General features: G+C 36.2%; 1 protein-coding gene across 1 annotated transcript in view; it reads left to right on the top strand.

Annotated features, from left to right (window-relative positions):
- The window catches only part of LOC139692645 (zwei Ig domain protein zig-8-like), a 494,186-nt gene that overhangs the window by 400,190 nt on the left and 72,371 nt on the right, over window positions 1–21,625 (top strand). Inside the window, exon 4 of the mRNA XM_071590958.1 lies at window positions 13,324–13,451. Coding sequence (XP_071447059.1) covers window positions 13,324–13,451 — 128 coding nt within the window. The remainder of the gene's footprint in view (window positions 1–13,323; window positions 13,452–21,625) is intronic.

Genomic DNA, 21,625 nt, shown 5'->3' with positions numbered 1-21,625 from the left:
GGAAATGAGGGCTTTGAAGCCAGAGGGGGATTAAATTTCATCTAAATCCATTTAGGGATGACTAAGTCATTCTCTATTCTCACAAGGTCGTTTCAGTGCAATCCCTTACTGTGAAATTGTAACTAAATCACATGTTTGAAAAGAGACTCGCAAAAAATATTCATTTTTGCAAAAGTACGCTGGAATGTTTCTTTTCCATTCATACATTTTTAAATTGAATTAACTTACGAGAGCACCAGTTACTGAATAATGGACTATAGAAGAAATGTTCTAAATTAAAACAATAGTAACGGAAAACTAAATGATGAGAAGCCTCGAGGTCGAAATGAAAAACGAAGGTCCGAGGAAATGAAAGCTAAAAACTATGTGCTGTTTGTTTAGTGAAATTCTTAAAGTGATAATATAAAGAAGAGAAATTTTCAACGGTTTAATACTAGTTCAATAGTTTCAGCCTCAACTTTGTGGAAGTTCATTTTAATAAATGAAAAAGAAACACTTTGTTCCAATCCACCACTTTATTACAGGTACGACTAGTTTCGACGCTACGGCGTCATCCTCAGGTACAAAGTTTAAAGTCACAATCATTGTATATATACCCTCTTCTGGAAAGGGTGGGGGAGTTGTGGGAAGAGGGGGCGGGGAGGGTAGTACGGGGGTAGGTACGAAAGAATGTGGGAGAGGGTAGGAAACACCAGGAAAAGCGTTAGTGAGTGGGGGGGATTGGAAGGTGGGTTAAGAGAGGGGAAAAATTTCATTGGTCGGTATAATTTGAGTCAATGGCTAATGGGGATAAAGGTACGGGTTAGGAGTCAATGGGAGTTAGGGGGAAGGGGTTAGAGGTTCTGTTTTTCTGTTATTGCTAGGGAGGCTTCCAGGAGAGGTGATACGTTTTCAAACAGAATGTCATTGAGTAAAGGATGTTTCTTCATTGTTCTCCGGATCTCCAACTCTTCCTTCTTGTCCATCCTCCTCCCTTTTTCTTCACGATGTAGAATTTTGGGGATGAAATCACTGGTGTGATTTTCCTCCCACAGGTGTTTGGCAAAGTGGGATTGGGCTAGGTTACACTTCTTGTAGCACCTCTTGTGTTCCTCCGCTCTTGTCCGCACCGCTCGACCACTCTGTCCGATGTACCTCGCACTGCAATCCCCGCAAACCATTTCATATATCCCACTATTTTCCAGTGGCTCAACTTTATCTTTAGTTTTATTTATGAACATTTTTAGATTTTGTTTGTTATAGAAAAAAATTCTAAATTTGTCTTTCGGGAACATTTTGCTAATTTTTTCGGACGGGAAACCATAATAAGGCAATTTTACCCACTTAAGTTTTCCCTTAATAGTTATCCCTGAATTGTAAAGTAGCCGTTGGGCTCTTATGGAGCGTTTCTTGCCGAGCATTTTGTCCACCATTTTTTTACTGTAGCCATTTGTAGTTGCTATAGATTTGATTGTCACCAATTCTTCGTTAAATTTTCCTATCGAGAGGGGAATATTAAGTAGTCTATTCAGTAGGAAGTGAAATGTGGATAACTTTTGGGATATATGATGGCGGGAGTCAGCAGGAATTACATGGTCTGTAGTGGTGGTTTTGCGATATAATTGAAACTCGAATCCTTTTTCCCTTTTAGTAACTGTAACGTCAAGAAAACTTAGTTTTCCTTCATTTTCTTTTTCACACGTAAACTTGATATTATTACACTGAGAATTTAAAACCGACAAAAAACTGTGCAGTTGTCTTACAGTGCCAGTCCATATTGCAAAGATGTCATCCACGTAGCGGACCCAGAAGTAAATGTTTTTTGTGTTAACTGAACTATTCATAAACAATTTATGTTCGAACTCGTCCATGAAAAGGTCGGCTAGGAGCGGTGACAAAGGTGACCCCATGGCTAAACCTTCTGTTTGTCTAAAATAATCACCATTAAATTTAAAATAGTTTTGCTCCACACACACTTTGGCAAGGGTCACTAGGTCACTGACGACGTTTGTTTCCGTCACTGTATTTGATAATACTTTCTTTGCCACATTGACTGCTTCCATCGCCGGGATGTTGGTAAAGAGGTTCACCACATCAAAAGACACTAAAAAATATTTCGTGGTGGGGGGTTTTATTTTGGAAAGTTGCTCACAAAAAGCCACAGTATTCTTCACTCTAAACTCTAAACTCTAAAAGTCACAGTATTCTTCACTCTTCACTTCTAAACGATGACAGAGTAGAAAAATAAAATTATATAGTGGTGGCGAATGGAGAACCTGACTGGAAACCGCAGGTTTATCCATGGGAAAAAGTCTGCTAAAAAAAGTTATTCGATGGCGGGTGGGTGTATCCTTGGCTACTTAATAGCACCTCTTCACTCCTTCTCTCCCTCATAAAACCTTGTGTGCCCTACGGTACGCCTCTCACGACGAAAAATCCCTTTCCCTGCTCTCTCCTTTCCTCTACTTTTCCCGAGTTGCCCTCCCGAAGTCCCCCCCCACTCTCCCTCTCTCCAACGCTTCAAGTGTCCCGAGCACAAACACCACAGCTACGCTTTCCCGCATTCCGCTCTTTCCCCCTCCTCTTGTAAAAAAACTCGCACCGCTCCCCATCGTTCTCCTTCGTTTCGCTCTTTCCTCGTCTCACCCTATCCCCTCTGCTCATCTCTTTTCAATCCCTCCCTCCACCCTCTCCGCCATCTTTTCTTCCTTTCCGCCTCTCCTCCGCCACCACGTTCCACCAGAAAACTCCCGTCCCGGTTCCTTCTGGCCATGTTCATTCTTCCCCTCTCATCGTCTCCCATCCTTCCACTCACGCTCGCATTCGCTTTCCAGCCTCCCACACCTCACCCTGCCCACTCCTTTTCCGCCTCATGCCACAGTTTCCTCTTTGCTCTTCTCTGCCCTCCAGAAACTAATAAAGACGTCTACCTAACCATCTGCCTTTCTTTCTCACTGTCCAATGCTGACTCTCCCTCCTACTCACTCCCCTGCCTCTTTCATTTCTAATCCTTTACTTTTTCATTATTTCCTATATCTATCCTTACACCAGTCTTATTCTCCTTCATTCACGCTTTTGTTTTTTGGGCCCCGAAATGCATTTTTGTATTTCACCACATTACTTGTCACGTACGCATCACCTTCCATTTGCCTTTGAATTTTTATTTCCATCCCCGCCCCATCCTTTTGAATCGCTTTTAGTCATTTATCATTATTGCGCTCGGTTTTCGTCTCGACAATTGGCTTTTCTCTTATCCATCCATCAAAATGTATTATGATCTAAACGTACATAATTGTCTTTCCCTAATTTTTCCTGGTTCACTCTTCTTCTCAGTTTTAAGAATATCTTCCTATTACGATAGAAATAGCTACTTCCATCGAAAACCCTATCAGTAATCAGAACTAAATGATGAGCATACTTAAAGGAAGACCCTTGCAAGTACTTGTTTGAGGATAAACAGTTGTAATATTTCTAGGAAAAGATTTTGTTTCAAAATCTGTAGAAAGAAATTTCGGCGGAAATTGCTGTTTGACTGCTGCGTAAACTTCCGCAGGGAAACACCAGAACTTATAATATTAATCGAGAAATAGAGCAGAGAATTCAAGAAATACGATGCGTATTTTAGGCAAAATATGTTTCAAGACTTCTTAATATAAACAATTGGTACGGATCATATGACGCGTTTTTCTTTGTGTAATAAAAATGAATTTATTCATCTGCCAGCACTGTCGTTTCACTCAAGTACGGGGTATAGTTAGGGATGTTTGTTAGATTATTATTATCTTTATTTTAAGTAATCCATCGTTAAATATCGATTTTTCATTTCACTTTAGGGATATTTTTTACTAAAGTTTGAATAACGTTTTAATAGATACCCTCCTAGATTCGCCCATTGGGTTTCAATAAATATTAATTGAGTCTAAACGTCACTGCTAAGGGAATTTAGTGTATGAAAATATTTAAAATTCTTTGTATCGGCGTTATTTCAACAGTATTCATTTGAAAAAGTAAAAGTCTTTAGTACAATAGGAAAAGGTAAACAATTTATTAATATAATTTTTGTTCTTATCCATTATGAATAATTTGTGAATTATTAGTGAGAGAGAAAAAATTTAAGGTGCATTTTTCTTATCGTTTGCATATTTCTGAAATAAAATTTAGGGGAATTCATTAATTGAAAAATAAAATACCACATTAAAAATACAAAATAATGTCAATATTTTTTGCCGATTAAAATATTTGCAAAAATTGATAGTTTGGTTTATAATTTAGTATATGTTTTGTAAAATTACTATAAGTTCAGATATTCCGGTTTATTTAGATTTATATATCATTAGTAGCTACAAAAATTTCATAGTATTTTTCGCTACACTTTAATATGCAATGCCGGGATTCCTATCCCATCAATTTTGATTAATTATATTAAAAATGTCTTATTCCATTTGTGTGATTCAATTCCCATCTTAATGTATATGAAAATAATTTTTAACGCATTCCATTAGCACTTAGGGGGCAACACATTCAAATCGTTGCGATGATTTAAAATAATAGTTAGTAGCACTTTCCCTTTGTATCTAATCAAAGTGCACGCAAAATTTGAAAATATATGTTATTGTAAATTATTATTAGCTTACTTTGCACGTTTTCTGCTATATAGAATGGAACATTTAAATTAGTAAATGAGGGAAAAAATTGATTCTATGACGAATATCAACTTTCTTGACGTAATTCAGAAATTCATTAGTTTTCTGTTATATTATTATTATTTCAAAGCTTAATTGCCACCAAAATTTATTTAATTAAACATTAAGAGTTCATATTTTTTTTTGAAATCTCAAGTACCTTTAACCTTTAAGTATAATGCTACATAAGTTATTTAGCTATCAAGAATTGGCAATTAAAGGTTATTTTGAACTCTTGCACGATATGCAATAATAGGCCAAAATTTCATTTCTACAGGCAACGTGGTATTTAATAAGAACCATTTTTCATCCAAGTATAATTCTTCTGTTGGAACAATCACTATTTTGGTAATAAAATTACTTGGAGGTCTATGATACGTTAGGTCTTCGTTCAGAGAACTAATATTTCTTCCAGGGAAATAAATTTCATTTCCTCCCTTCTTTCTTTCATTTTACTTTTCCCTAACGCATCGCGTGAAAGGAAGGAAAATTGGGCGTGCCACTTGTAGCACGCGTGTCTAACTCACCTGTCATGGCTTTAATATTAATATTCAGATAATGAATCTTCTGACGAGATACCTCTTCGTCCACTACATTATGTTGAGTGAATTTCGTTTTATAAAACTAAAATACCAATTGAACTAATAGTTTTGTTTTGTGCATTAATTTCTAATAAAGTCAGGAATGCATAACAAAAATAGAGTTCGAATTTGAAACATGGGTAAGAAAATAATGGATCAAAATTTATGAAAAGGAGTATCCATTCCATATTTAAGAAATTTTCAAATAAAATGAATGCTAATTACAAAAAATATATTAAACTTTCTCTTTAAATAAGGAAAATATCATCAACGGACGTGTTTGTGAATGATAAATAACATAACATTTGAATATAGAGGTGAAGTTTACTCGTTAACGCAACAGATAAAACGCACTGTTTGTCGCATCGTTCTGTTAATCTAAGGTAACACCACCTATCATATCATATAATATAACGAGCTCTAATCCTATTCTTCTATACCACATACCATTTTTCCTCATTTATTCCATCCACTATGTCTATTCGTTTCCTTATTCTACCACTTTTGCCTAACGTTCTACCTTAACCACACTCTTCAGATTTAAATCATTAATGAAAATACCACGCATCATTGCTATTGCAATTTTTTGATTATGCGACAAAAAACTAATTTAGTTTGAGTCAATAGAGATAGATGCGTAAGTGATAGAGGTAATAGATTTAGGAAATGGACGAAGAGTGGAGAGAAACATGGCATCGGTATGAGCCTGCTCTAGAAAAACGCTAAGAGGTCCAAAATTGAACGTCCCATCCAATGGAATGTGAAATCTTTGAAATGCTCTCCACGATGCATGCCAAGTACTAGAGGTGGATCAGAATAGTGCTGAAAAATCTTAGTAGCTTACTTAATGTATTATAAGTATTAAAATGCGTGTATTAAATTTTTCGTATATATTATATGTATATATATATATATATATATATATATATATATATATATATATATATATATATATATATATATATATATATATCGAAATGGAACTCTCTTCGGCGACGCATAAATATATAAAAACACAGATGTAGATTTTTAAACCATAGAGACACAAAGAAAGGGCACTCACACAATGTTGTTTTGACGTTTCCACGGTTCGGCCGTCGTCTTCAGAATTTTTGAAGACGACGGCCGAACCGTCAAAACAACATTGTGTGAGTGCTCTTTAGTGTGTATACATATATATATATATATATATATATATATATATATATATATATATATATATATATATATATATATATATATATATATATATATAAACACACTTCGGTAATTTAAAAGTACGAACCTCCTGAAATTCTATCCTTAACCCGTCCTTTGATCCCTTTATAAACGAAAATTGTGTATACTTTGGATACCTTCGCAACCATGAAACATTCACAATTAAAAATACATTTTTGCTCGTCTCAATATGGTAGTTTTTAAATCATTATTGTTGCAGATATTCTGTACGCCACCTCAAATCCTAGATTAACAGTAAACGTGACAAAATATCAGGATTTATCAGTTAAGAACCATAACTGTTTTGCTCTCTCCTGAAATGTCAGGGAATGACAAAACTGTCAACCCTTCCTCCTTTTCTGGACATCATACCCTTGAAAAATTTTCCACCTCTTCCTAATAGTACAAACGGCTTTTGCTGTTGCCGTCGGCCGCCTACCCTAATAACTTTTAAGACTATTTTTACTACAGTCTATCATCATACTTCTGGGTACTTATGAATTGGGTCGGTAAGCAATATATTTTATTTCCCTTTGTAAATTATAGTACATTGTAATCCGATCAAATTGGTCATAAGATTTCTACACTGCATCTAAAATAAATTGTAAATTAATTTTTGGTGCCATATGCACTTTCATAAGCATACATAATTTAGAGTTTACCATTTCTGTAGGCAAAAATAACAGGTACTGCTGGAGGATAAGCTTTTAAATACGGTTTGTAGGAACAAATCACCCATCTGGTTTCCCAGAATACCGACATTTTTAAAATACCGAAATATTTTATATTACAATATTTGCGATACATAAGGTGAGATTGCTTTATAAAAAGTTATAATGACTTTTCCTCGCTTAAAGTAAATAAATGGCGACAGATCATTCAATAGATTTATTAATTAAAGCCAATTCATTTTAGGTTAACTGAATAGGCTAAAAACGTAGGCTTTGGATTGTTAGATCGTTTGTAGTTTATCAGCACCATGAGTTTCAAATAATAGTTTTTCTTTACGAGTATATAGATTTCATATCCTTAACTCATAAGAAGCTGCTGCCTTTCTATGGAGAGGACGAAAAATTTGTACGTCTGGTCTATTTTGCAGACTATTTATATTACATTGGCCGCCGGTCTTCAAATACAATAGCACAATGTATGATATTAAAATATGCTGCATCACCTAAATCCTTATTTCCTGCTGGTGTTATTATAGTATTTCATAAAATATTCTTTCTTTGTAAGTGGTAAATTTGATGGTGCCAATGACAAATTGTAACTACTTCCGTTCTTTTGCTGCAAAGATTCTTTTGCTCCACTTGGTGATTGGTGAACTTAGTATAGTGGTAGTAGTAATATGACATACGAAACTTTGCTAAAGTAAGAGCAGCGATAAATATGTTACAATGAAATTCTATGACTGTAACATCATACTTGGTTTTTTCATTTAATTCTAAAGGCAAAGAAAAGTTGAGTGTAAATGGAAACGTTTGCTCTCATATGTTAGAGCAACTTATACGGTGAGCATGTAGTTCTGTTCGAATGTTGTTTTTTAGTTATTTTTGAAAGAGTAACGTTCGAGATGGAAACAATCACTGGCATCGAGAGGGAATTTTCAATAAAGAGAATTATAAATGTGAATTTTGGTCTCTTAAGTAAATATCTTGAACGTGACGTTTAATATGCACTTATCCAAGTTTCAAATGCAATGCGCGAGAAACTATGGATATAATTGAAGTAAAATAATTTGTAACCCAATGGATTTATTGACCATTGTTCCGCGGGCTAAATATAGCAGAAGAATTTAACAAATATTTCCATGTTTAGCCAATTAATGGATGTGTCTTTCATATTTTTTACTTAAAAATATTTTAATATATCGTACTAATCCTGATAGTAGCCTGATGTTACTCCCATTCCGATATTACCAGATCCCGGTCAAGGCGAATGATTTTTACACTCTGAAATTGTTGTATTGAAAAGCGTATTAGTGGATGACTCCGTTAAAAATTACCGCTGTGGCATCTCTTGCAGTTTTTTGGAATCTCATAATACTGTTAACATACCCGTAGCTTTTGAGTTAGCTATGGACAGGGATTTGCAATTCCTCAAAAATTATACCATTTTACTTTTTCATAGCATATATATGGTGTAAGTAATATGTTTTCAAAAGTATTCTTTAAAAATGGCGGAATTAATCAATTCATATATTTACAGAAATCATATAAAAGGACAAACTAAATAAAACAGATTGATGATTGTAGTTTATTTAAGATTTAATCAAAGTATTAACTTTTAGACGGAGTAATCTGGTAATATGTATTTCAATGCAAACATTTAATCAATAAATCATGTTTTTGGCGATTTTAAGCGACAAGAACCGCGAAAAAACCAAGTAAATGGGTCAAAAATGTAACAAAAAAATATGAATTATGAAAAAAATGTATGGCCAACAATTGAGTGGGCTTTTTAATCCTCCCTTCCGACTTTCAAATGGAACGAAGTCATATGCGTAAAGGATTGGATTCCCTTTATCATAAGCATGACCTACATCGCTTCTATTCTCATAAAAATTTAAAACATAGGATAAAACTGCTAAATGAGACACCCTTTAATCTTAGGATCTCCAAGAAAGCTTAAATAAGTCTCATTTTCATGGCATCTCTACCGTCGAAGGGATGGTAAATGCAGCTGAAAGGAGAGTCTGAGGGGAAGTGGGAGTTGATGGTAGGAGAAGTGGAGCTATCACAGAGCGAGAATACGATGGGAAATAAAAACGGAAGGGAATAATCGGGAATGAGATCGAGAAAGAACGAGGGCTTCGGGGAAGTTGGGGAAGGAGTTGGAAATCCCGTTTGACTAATTACACAGGAGAGCCGCTATTATTTCCCAACCCAATGACACAACCCCGCGCTCCCACCCACTAGCATCCCACACACTGCAAACCCCACAAACACACTCTCACTTGAACACACGACCGCAAAACCTTAACGCAGAAAATCTTTCGTTTCTTTCCTTGTGGAGGAGGGGTTAGGGTATCCCTGATGGGGGCAAAATTGAGCCATCCTATTCGACGGTCGCCAGAGGTCTTGAGGGGTGGGTCTCCACCCCTTAAGGGTTGAGAAAATGTCACGCGCGCACGCACACACCGGCTTGTTTCCTTCCTTCGTGCACCCACGTTAGTCCCACATTCTCCTCGTTCTCTCCCTATAGTCATCCCCCAACACCCACACGTAGCCTACTTGTCCGATTTTATTGTCCCCATCCCTCCGGTACCCCCATCTCTTTTAATTTTCTCTTCTAATTTCGTCTTCCATTCTTTACGAGATATTCTACCCGCATTTATTCCTCAAGCCCGTCTTAAAACCGCGATCCAATACAATATTCCTCTTTTTCGCCTTTAATTTCGCCTTGGGCACCAAAAGCTCGATTATCCGCAGCAAATGGAGAATCGTTTGCGTGGTTTATGCAGTTTGAATTTCCAGGAGGGAGGGACCATAGCTAACTACCACCTCAGGGGATACTCTCATATTAATGGTTACCTGTTTAAATTTATGCATCGATTGCATTTTCCCTTATTAGATGAGATTTTCATGAAAAAAGTGGCACTTATATGTTCACGGGCAATCAGAATGTTGACTATTACTAATGCTCACTAATGCTAACGGTTAGGTTTCAGTCTTCTTCGTTCTTGAGTCTTCTGGGGTTTGTGTTCCCGGGTCTTAGCTATTTTGATTTTAATAGTTGCGATGAGCATATGGGAGAGAACGAAAAATTATTATATGCACGTTTAATACAGCACATAGGAGAGTAAATTGGTGTTGAATAAGAAATTCTTGGATAAACGAAGGATAGAGAAAATTCTGGTGTCGGCAAGGACCATCTTTAAATTAGAATTCGCAAATAACTTCCGATTCTCTACTGAACTAGGTCATGTACAAATAAGTGCGTTTCATTTAGTGATCTTAGCGGCACTGAAAAACACACATTATTTGAATAAAACATATACAACGGATTTCGCCCATTCAGTGCCCTATTATGGACCCAAACTACTGATATGTTGAGTAAGCATAGAAATGTGCGTCTCAAAAAATTATCCCGACTGGCATTAGTCGTTGGGCATCTTGATCATCTGAGTATGAGTAAAGATAAGGACGTGTATTTTATCCGTCCCTCAACGCATAAGGGTTATCGTCATTCTTACCTTCCTATTCACGTGATTTTCCTCCTCAAAGGTTTACCTGCTGTGAGTGCTTTATTTAGTAAATAACTAGATATCAATGTTTAATGCAGGACATAAGTTGCAAAAGGGTTTGTTTGCAGAACGATGTGTCACGATCCGCGACTTGAGGCCCCTTTATCTGAAGGAATATCTTTAGTATCTTTTACGTCCCCCGAAATCCTATCCTGAAAAAAATCCTATTTTTCTTCGCTGTAAAGTCTTTCCTGCGAAATGTGCAACCTATGTATTTTTTCTTTATCCCAAGTCTACTATCCTCCACTCTTCCCTTTGCAATCTAGCCTCTGTCGTTTCCTATATCCTCCTGGAATTTCTTCCCTTCTTCAATTTAAAATCTCGTCAGATGGGAGCTGATTGAAAAGGGCATGAAAATATGGAGGGGAGGAAACTATGGTGGAGGTAGGAGGGATAATGACTCTGGAAGTAGCAATAAAAATACTTTATCATTGGGAAAGCATTAAACATTATCCCTGGGAAGCATCATACTTCTACAATCAGATGCGTACACACAGTTGATTTTCTTATCCCATCGCATCCAAGGTCATTTTACTTTGCTCGAGATTGGAATTGAGGTTCGTTATTTTTCGCTTGCAATAAGTCCAGAGATTAGAAAAGTCACTCTTATCACACAGACTTATCTTTCAAAGGTCTAAGCGTTCAATTGTAAGATTTATCTTCTTTCATTATGCTTGTTACGTACAGACAGAATTACTCATCATGGCGCACATTGATTTAGCACCTATGATTTTTTGTGGGTACGTATCAAACATTTTCTCCGTAATAAACAATTCATCAATTCTGGCTGATAAAATTTTGAATTGAGATATATAATTACTTCATAGATTAAGCGTTGACAAAACTTTCATTGTGATTTAAGATTAAAAAATTAAGAAGGGAATATTTTATCAAAACTGGTTGGATAACGAAACTAAAAAATACGTAGTTTTATGGAAATGAAAAGATATATAATTCCGAAAATCAGTTAATTACTGTAATATTGCTCTTGTTTAGTAGAACATGTTTATAACTTTGAATTTTAGGTTAAGAGTATGTATTTGTCATCACTCACTTTCGTGGGATTGAAAATAAAATAAGTATTTTAAAGAGTTATCAAACTAATTGAATACCATTTTTGAAAAGCTTTCTCCCAAAATAATTGAACAAAAGTTATTTAATTTGGGCAAACACGTCAGATTATTCTTTTTCCTTCTTTATCGTAGTCACGAAGTGAAAAAGTTAGTTTAGTTTAAAGTCGAAGTCCTATCAATCATGCGATAGCTTTTAGAGACACGCTTAAAAATAAATGGTAATCATAGCGGCTTTTACTATTTAAGTATTTTTTATAGGAAAAAATTATAACTTTATGAATATGTTAAAAATTTAAAGAAAGGTTATTTTATCCAGTGCAAATTTTTCTGATTTTCAACCTTTAAAGAGCACCTCTGTGCGTGTATAAATCATTACAAATTTATTCTCACCCTAAATCATTTGATCAATTTACAACTCGATGGAAATATGTATAAATATTCAGTAATTGTAAATATTAGGTGCCACTTCACAAAAGTTATATTTTCTGTTGTGTATCTCTTGATTTGATCGTAAATATGTTTATTGACGATCGTTAAAAGCATAAGTGTCGATTTGCACGTTTCTTATGAAATAGGATCTCTCTGGAAATACTGAGCTTAACTAAGTGTTCCGGGTAGATTGCTTCGAAATTATGAATTGCATTAATTGTTTATGTGAATAGTGACGCAGGTCACGTCTTTTGACAATTATTTTTATTGAGAGTTATTACGCAACTAATTTGTAACTATCTAAATATTTTTATAATTCGAAAAAGACCACAATGCTTGGTTTAATTTGAGTCACTAATTTGAAATAAAAACTTTCAAACTTTTTCAAGCCTCGGTGCATGAGATATTTTGCATGGGTGTTCGTTTCCGTAGCGGTGTTTGGTCCTCTAAATGAAAGAAATAAGGTGTTGTCATGAATAAAATTAGAAAATAGAGTATAAAATTGCCGACTTTAAAAAATTTAAACGTATTATTGACGCCCGCGAAGGATGAGTCCACGTTTTGATGCGGCAGAGAAGGCAGAGACGTGTGCTTACGGGAAGGAGGTTTATTTTTTTCCCCTCATCCAAATATGAAACTGAAACGGCTTGGAGGCAATTATTTTCTTTGTTTTAAAATTCTCTAAATTCCTGATCCACGATATGACGACGATATTTGAAGACTTTCACAGTAAAACGTGGACATTTTTTTATCATTTCACCATGGTAGTTGCGGTGGTATTGGTTAATCTTGAAATGTTATAAGTGAAAGCAAAATTCAACTCTTTTATTATTATTTTCATATTATTTAATTTTTAACTATATCAGAAATATCGATCTTTTTATTTAAAAGAAGAAAAAAAGGTACAATCTCTTACTGTGTAAAAATTTCATTATCAGTAAGAACTCTCACTTTTTTGTACTAGGGAGTTGTTTTAATTTTACACATGTAACGTAAACGCCATCCCTGAGAAGTAAACTTACTATTTTTAGCAAGTGTACTTATCTATTTAATTTACATATTGTTTAACCTGAAATTAGCGCTTTCATAATCGATTTTCCTTGTTGTCTTTTCAGAGCCGATTACTACGATTGTAGGAGGCCCAGATATGTACATCAATAAGGGTAGCACCATTAACTTGACGTGCATCGTCAAACACAGCCCAGAACCGCCGCCTGCCATATACTGGACTCATAACCGTGAGGTGAGTGTAACACTAAATTTGATGGCCACATAAAGTCCAAAGCTGATCGAAAGAGATTTTCTTTTTTCAATTAATGATATATAGTATCTTTCATAAAAATATTAAACCACTCATTCCCCTTAGCATTACCACCTTGTTTGCGAAGTTAGTTAAGTAGGAGAAGAGTCATCTATTTTGTTGATAAGAGCGTTTTCTGAGAGTCGTTACATACAAAATCATGCTTGAAAAATAAAAGCCTAAATAAAAGATAATTAAGCAAAAAGAATTAGCTTTATATCATTATTTAATTTAAAATGTTCTTTACTTTTTTAGATGTGATATTTTTTTTACCTGCACGAATAAAAAACGTCTACGGTTAATTGACTCTTAACCATTTTGAAATAATTCATAGTTAAAAATTGATAAATTTGGTTTTTAAATCAAGAAAGTAAATCTGCTTTATGCAAAACATCCTTAGTAAAGCATGGGATTTAACCTATATGGTTAAATACTGAAGGATTTGAAAGTCTAACTTCTAGTGTCTAAGAATATAAAGATTGATTTATGTGTTCAGGTTCCAAAGCGAATTACAATTAGAATTCAATTTTAGAAGAAAGTTTATTTCATATGGTTATCTCTACACACCTAATCTAAAATATGAATCATTATTATTATCGATCATAGTAGCACCTCATACCGGATGGAAATTTTAAAGTTATTTACTCTATTAACTTCAAGCGGTCCTAACTGAGCTGAGAGCCTTCAGAACTTAGATTCACAATTTAGTTTCAAGAATGCCAGTCAAAATGTTTACTTTGTAGGGAATGTATTCTCTGAATGTCACGTTTAAAATCTTACTAAAATAGTTCTACACTTAACATGCATAGCTACTGCCTTTAAAACACGTGATGTTCCTTTACGTACAGACATCATGTACTCTGAATTTAATTTCGTCACAATGTAAATATATTTGCATTAAATATTTCAATTCTATATTATTTGCTCGGTTTCTATAATTGAAATTAGTATCCCCGAATATTTTTTCTCATCAGTTACGTATGTACATCTCGTTGAGTAAAACTGCGTTTCATAAAAGTTGCAATTCATTCTCTTGTTTTATATATAAAACCTCAATATAAATATCTCCCCATCAAATCTTTTAAAGCCTTAATTTCTTTTATTGCTACACGATATAAGAGTTTTAAGATGATGAGGAATGGTCAAGGAAATCAATTGTGCAATTGGTCAAAATAAATGCCACAAAGAATAATATTATTAAAAGTTGGGAAACGAAATAAATATCGGTAGATACAGGGAATCAGTCCTGTAGGGAATCAGTGTATTTTTTGTCTAAACCTAATATCGGGCATACTCTAAATGTAGCAAACCCGAAAAGGAACGGCAAAAATGGGGTTTACGCTTTAGCGTATTTAAGCTCCCAGTAGTAGCATTTAACTATCGTAAATATAAGTTTTACTTTACTAAGGATTGTTTTAATCTAGAGACAATGTCCGCTGTCACTATAACTTCTAATTCATAGCATAATTGTCACCGACACTTCCTGTGCCTCCCACCAGAAAATCGCAAGGATATAGTATTTTCTTTAACTTTATCATTCTTGATTTTTTATCGGTTCCATTTGCGTCCCTTGTCGTTTCGTTCAAATCCCTGGTAAAAAATTTCTTTCTCATATATCGGCAAGCTTCCTCTAAGTTGTTTTCCACACCGATCATCACTGATTCAATGTGCTTTCAGCATCGGTTCCAGCATCCATTCTCCCAAAGTGTGTGTCGAAAATCATCAATCGAAAGTGTCGCTTGTGATCAAAAAGGGTAGGAATGCGGCCTAAAACTCGTGTTCACTCATAAACGACCAGATAACGTCCTCATTTGGGTTTATTATATCCCCTCGGCGTGCACATAACAAACATGGCAAAAGAGAGATGGGGTATGATGAATGTATATTTCGTCCTTTGTAACGGGATGTGCTCATAACATATTTAGTCTCTCTCCAATTATTCCGGATGTAACCGAGCCTACAAAATTTTCAAATAATAAACATGAACTAAGCGCTTATAAAAGGTTTTCTATCAGTTTAGGTAAGCCGGAGAGAGTCTTTCTGTTTGGACTCTGCTTCAATTTCAAAATATAATTTAATGAACAGTGTTTTCTATTACGCCTGTTTGGTACATCTTAAACCACATCCCGTAGGGATTCGATTCAAAGCTCAGTCGTGTTATATGGCTCAGACATAAAATAACATCCGTTATTTTATTTTTGCTAACACGACGACTTCCAGTGACAAATGTTTGTGAGAGGCGGTTATCACTCCACTGATCATCAATCAAGCGAAACTCCAATTTTTGGAGGCTTTCAAATGAATTCTAAATACATGACGCCTGCCAGAAACGTTTTCCTTTCAGCAACCACAGATGTGTCATTCTATGGAATATTTGGGCGAAATAATGTTAATGTGGTACATGTAAAGAATAAGGCGCTATAAAATATTTTATATAAAACAGAGTCCTTTACCACACGGACTTCAACCCTTACGGATATTACGACTGCTGTAGTTGGCTAGATTTTTCTGTTGCAGGAAAAACTAAGGTGTATTTTCAGTAAAGCCACTTGCTTATAAACTTAGACAATATGTGTTTCGGGTTTATTTTTTGAAAAATTCTCATGCCTAACATTTTTGTTTCAGGGTTTCGAAAAGGGTTAACTAGTATACCCTTAAAATAGGGAATAATTTTTCTATTTCAACAAATTTTTTAAATAAAATGAAGGTATTTCAGTAGTCTACGTTAAGTAGAACTCCATGACCATAAATAAGCCAGAGCTAAAATTTCCTTGTAAATCATTCAATTTATTCACCCCTGGTGGATTTGTAATTCGGAGTCGTATATATCATCACTCATCCAATAAATAAAATTTGGATGTTTTTTGTTTTATAATATAGTTAAATCTAATGCATATGTCCGTGTATTCCAGAAATTACCATCTTTAACTTTAGCAAATTCATTAGAGTTAAACTTTAAAAAAGAATGAAAGATATCACTGTCAGACAGATGTTATTCATCATACAGATAAAATAGTCAAATGAACGGGCAAATTATCACGTATTCGGGCTCCTAAAATAATGCTTCCTTTCAATAATTGCATCGAGGTACGCGGGTTGATTTGCTCATACCCGATTCTGAGAAATAGATAACCAGATTACATCCATAGATATGTGGGGCTGAAAACGAGTTGCAGGTAACGGGAGAGGGGTTTAAAACTGTATAGGAAGCCATAATTAACGTATAGGATACCTAAAGCGATTGAAACTGAAACCGCGGTGGTTATAGGTGGAAAGAATCCTCTCAAAAATCCCCTCTTCCTACCATCTCACGGATAAAATGAATTATCTCGTGACTATGGAATTTCAATGTTTTACATCGTAGCTCATAACATTCCATCGTGCCTTCAAAATTTTTCTAACCTCAATGGTATCGACAGCGTCCGATTTCTTCGCAGATTCCATCGCCATTACGGCTCACCGTCGGACCGTATCTTTCGATTTCTCGGACATGATTCCCTCCCGTACCGTCTTCACATTATTGCATTTCCCAGGGAATAATCAACTCATATCAATGGACAGAACTTTTATTGCAATTTAGTTATAGTAAGCTTTCCCCGACTTAAGGTTTGCAAAATTAAACAAGGATAATAAGAAATAATACAACTTTTGCTGCTCTTTTTCTTTCAAAATATATTTTCAAAAACCAGGGGCTATTATATATTAAAAGAAAAAATAAATTTAAGCTGAAGTATAATCGGAATATCATTTTACCTGCAATATTACACGCAACCCATTGGATATATTTCGATTTTAATCATTGAGCCGAAGCATGATTTTAAGATATCTTGACACACTTTCCCATGGCTTATTCAATTATTTATTTTATCCCATATTGTATAAAGCGCCCCCAATTCCGGATACTTTACATCAACTTGCAATTTTCTTCAAAAATTGAGTCTTATATAAAGCAAAACGTTTCGAATAAATGAATTAAATGGCCATAAATCAAATAAAATTGATTTCCTGACTCATAAAATGGCGCAAATTTAAGCTTACGCAAAATATTCTTAAGTTTTTTGAAGAAAAATTAGGATACATGAATTTCATTTTGTAATATTTCCAGAGGTTGATTCTCTTCCCCTGATTGTCATTCACTCATGCCTCAACGAATGTCTTTGCAAGCGCTAATTAGAACGATTACAGAAAGATTTTAGTTGGCCATCGTACAAAATGTAGTGGAACGAGTAGCATGTAAGAGTTTATATGGTGAAAAATTTAAATTAATTCGAGAATCAATTCATGAAATAATTTAATAAATAATAAATCAGTTTATAGGAAAAGTTAAGTTTTACCTTAAATGATGCACTTTCACCCACGGTTCCTTTTACGGTCCAAGTAAGTACTCTAGATGACCTTTTACATGCTTCCTATCCACGTCATTTGCTTTTCCTTTAATCCCTTTCTCAATATACAGCAATGGTTATGTACATCAAAAGCACCGAAGAGACATGCTGAGTCTGAGCTGAAGTCTTTACTTCCGTATTAGGATAAAGGTTGGTCTTTATTTTCTAAGTGTATATTTATTTGATATACATTTATTTGTATGTAATGAATTATCCTAGCCGTCTTTCCAATCACTATTAAAAACACATAACTCTAATTAACAAGAACTTTCCCTGATTCCCCAGTATTGATTCCTTACTTTGGATAAAGCTCCAATCCATAATTTTAGGGTTCGTCTGTTTCAGTGGTAATTATGAACCCTATCCGAATTTAACAAAACTGCTCAATCACAAATTTTAATACCTCCCTAAAATTAAATGCTAGGTTACATTTCCTGGAGTAAGTTCGTATCAGTAAAGGATGTTTTTAGTAGTGTTTCCTCAAAACATATCCAGATATCTTTTGGTAAGAGTTGGTTAGGAGAAAATAATTTTCTTCTATCCCTATATTCCCAATTTGCCTGCTTTATTTCGAGAATCACACCTCCGAACCGGGGAATGTATATGGAACCGCTCCTTAAGCACAGTCAGCACAGAGTCTGCCAGAGTTTCCTGACTTGATATGCGCATAACAAGTAACACCTTGCATGTTGTATTTATTGAATATGTGTTGAAGATTCTTGATAGAGGTTTTTGAAAAAGAAATGACTCATGAAATTCTACTTGCATAATGCAAAAAAAGAAATAATTATATTTTAATTGCATGCTATGATGAATGAATAACTATTTATTTGAAGCTTTAATTAATCCCCCATTTTTATTGAGAATTTTTAGAAGAGACACCTTTAAGGCAAAGAGGCAAGTTCTTCCGTGCTCACGAATTAGTAAGTCCATTCACTTGCAAAACTAAAATTAACCTTGCTAAACTGAATAAAATATTTATAAAAAATTTAATTATATTACACTATTTTGTTTGTTATACCTTTACTATCATTGCTCGTGGTCTGTCGAGCAACTTCCTTTTCTGAATGCATTTTTTTCTTGGAATTCAGCATCAGTCTCGAAATTAGAGCATACTATTAACAAAAAGACATCTTAAAGCCTCAATCAAACCTGCATTACTGTGCCAAAGGCGTAAACATACGCATGAAATTGTGGTTACTGAATTCAATCGGAAAAATGATTCGGAGAAAGAAGATTTCTCGTGCATTCATTTTTTATAAGATAAAATTACTTCAACTTACTGCAACTAGTAAAATTTTAAACCATAAAAACAAGTTCATTTTTTCTTTTTTTCATAGAGCGTATTTCTAGAGAAAATAATGCTAGCAAAAATATTATCTTCTGATATCATTCTCTAACACTGCCATACTCTCGGCTTATATTTACATTAGACCTCAAGGCAATTATTTTCCACGGAATCTGGAGCTAGCTAAATCCTCAAAAAGTATAAAAAAGCACACATCCTCTCCACCCTTCTTAACCTCTCTAACTTCTCCAACGCGTTCGAACCTCCTTGAAAGCTTTCTTTTCCCCGCACTGTTTTCTTTCGAGGCTTTCGATTCATCCCTCTATCACCACTCAATTCCCCTCTCTCACACCTCTCATCCACCTCTCCCTGACTTTACATTTCTATCTTCTCACCCATCTTTATTCTATTCTCAACTCACCCCAAGTCAAAAATCCTCTACCTCTTTCGGTAAAAAAACTCATCCTCTACAGTACATCTCTCTCTTCCCCTCCTTCCCTTTCACTTCCTTTCTTCTTCCTTTTCTTGTCTTTCTCCAAGCAAAAGAAAAAACAGGTCTTTGTGAAACCTCTCGCGCCTCATACCTCCGTTTTCATCGCGTCTTCCATACGCTTCCCTAAAAGATCTTCCTCCCGCTCCTTCCACCTGCCGTTCACGCTTCCCATGCCATCTTTCGCATCATATAGCCTTTTATTTTCACAACTTCATCCCTTTCGCGCACCAATCCCTCTCCAGATTCCTCAAGCTAGGCGCATCCACCCGTCTTGCGAAAAATCTCGCCTTTTGGAATAAAAGCGAAAGGGGTCGATACTTTATTTTGGACGGATTCGAATGAAAGAGAAAATTGTATCCCGATGGGGAGGAATCAATGGGAGAGGAGGATCCTAGATCCAGCGAAATGCTAGGCTCGGGAGAAGCAAAAAGGGAGCTAAGAAATAGGATTCCTGCTGCAAATGCTCTCCCTCTCCCCTTTCCTTCCTTCCTCCCCAACCACCCTCAAATTCCATTTCCTCTCACCGCTTTCATCAAAATCCTCACTTCTCGAACCCGTTCCCCTTCCCTTCCCTCCTCCCAACTCCACCCCTCATCGCTCCCTTTTCCACTCCGAGGAGCCAGACGGTTGCGAAAGATTGACTACTCCGAGACTAATGTCCATTCCACATTGTCCGTGCAATATGGGGCAGTGTGGGGTGGGTTCTTATATTGAGCGTTCTCTCTCTATCCCTCTGTCCTCTTCATGTAAATCTCTCGTATATAGATCTCTCTCTTTCTTTCAATCCTTCTCTAGATTACCGACAATATTGCCACCGAGTGAAAGAAAAAAGGTCCCAGGATTTCGCCCTTCATCCTTCGAGAATATTTTTTCATTTTGTGACGCGGTATTTAATTTATAGATAAATTTTCCCCGATACCGCGAGACAAGGGAGGCCGTGACTCTACTTGTTTTGAGGGCGCCAGGCTAGCCGCATGGCTAGCCGCAGAGTCACGCCGCTGGCTGTCACCTGGCCCGTCACACTCCTCGTCCCAGGGGAGGGCTCGCTCACCTTTGATGTGCCCCGGGGTGGGCAGCGGCTCTTCAGCTGAAATCACGAGGGACGCAAGGAGGCGCATAAAAATGGACTCCGACGAGTAAACTTCATAAGAACTATTTATTATCACAAGAAAAGGTGTGGGCGCTCCCAAGCAAACATGACGCGCGGTGCCGACGCCTGCTGGGCCACGATGTTTGGTGGCCGCTCGGCGGCAGCCGAAGATGGCCGCCTCGCTGTCGACTGCTGGGTCCCGATGTTCCGGTCGGGGCCTGCGGGGGGCCCACACGGCGAGGTCGGTTGCTGGCACGCGCACCCCCGGTGTTCGCAGGCTGTCGGTGACTCGACGATGATAGCACACGACCTTCTCTCTCGGACATCTCACAACGAACTCTCCTTACCACGTGTTGGCCGTCACTCTCCGCGCGCGGCGCGCTCCGCTCTTCTTTTTTTCTTACATACATTGTCGGCGCCCACAAATAGCGCCCCGCCGTTCTACGGCTCGCGAGAGGGGCGCGCGTATTCGAACTGGGCAAGTGACGCTGCGCCAAGCACAACGTCACATACCCCCTCCCTAAGCCGGACACTCGTCCGAGTGGACCGCTTACAAACGAGCCTGCAACTGAAACCTATGAACACAATATAATAACAACAATTTCACAGATTTCTACCAGTAGTTCACTCAGTTTTGAGATTCTGTCTTCAGCTATTGGATAGAAAATGGATAGCACAACTTTTTCTAATTTTAACCACATTCTCTATGAACATCAAGTAATACATTTGGTATGAACAAACTTTTGGCATGAATCTTTCATACATTCCAAGGGAATTTCTCACAAAATTTCAACAAAAGCATCACTCGCTCAGATAGTTCACTCTATAAAAGGCAGTACGTCCTCAGCTCAAACACATCAC

Source organism: Hetaerina americana, unplaced genomic scaffold (genome assembly GCF_022747635.1).
Source record: "Hetaerina americana unplaced genomic scaffold, ioHetAmer1.1.p SCAF_1, whole genome shotgun sequence".
Classification (NCBI taxonomy): Eukaryota; Metazoa; Arthropoda; class Insecta; order Odonata; family Calopterygidae; genus Hetaerina; species Hetaerina americana.
This window is presented reverse-complemented; position numbering and strand designations above follow the sequence as displayed.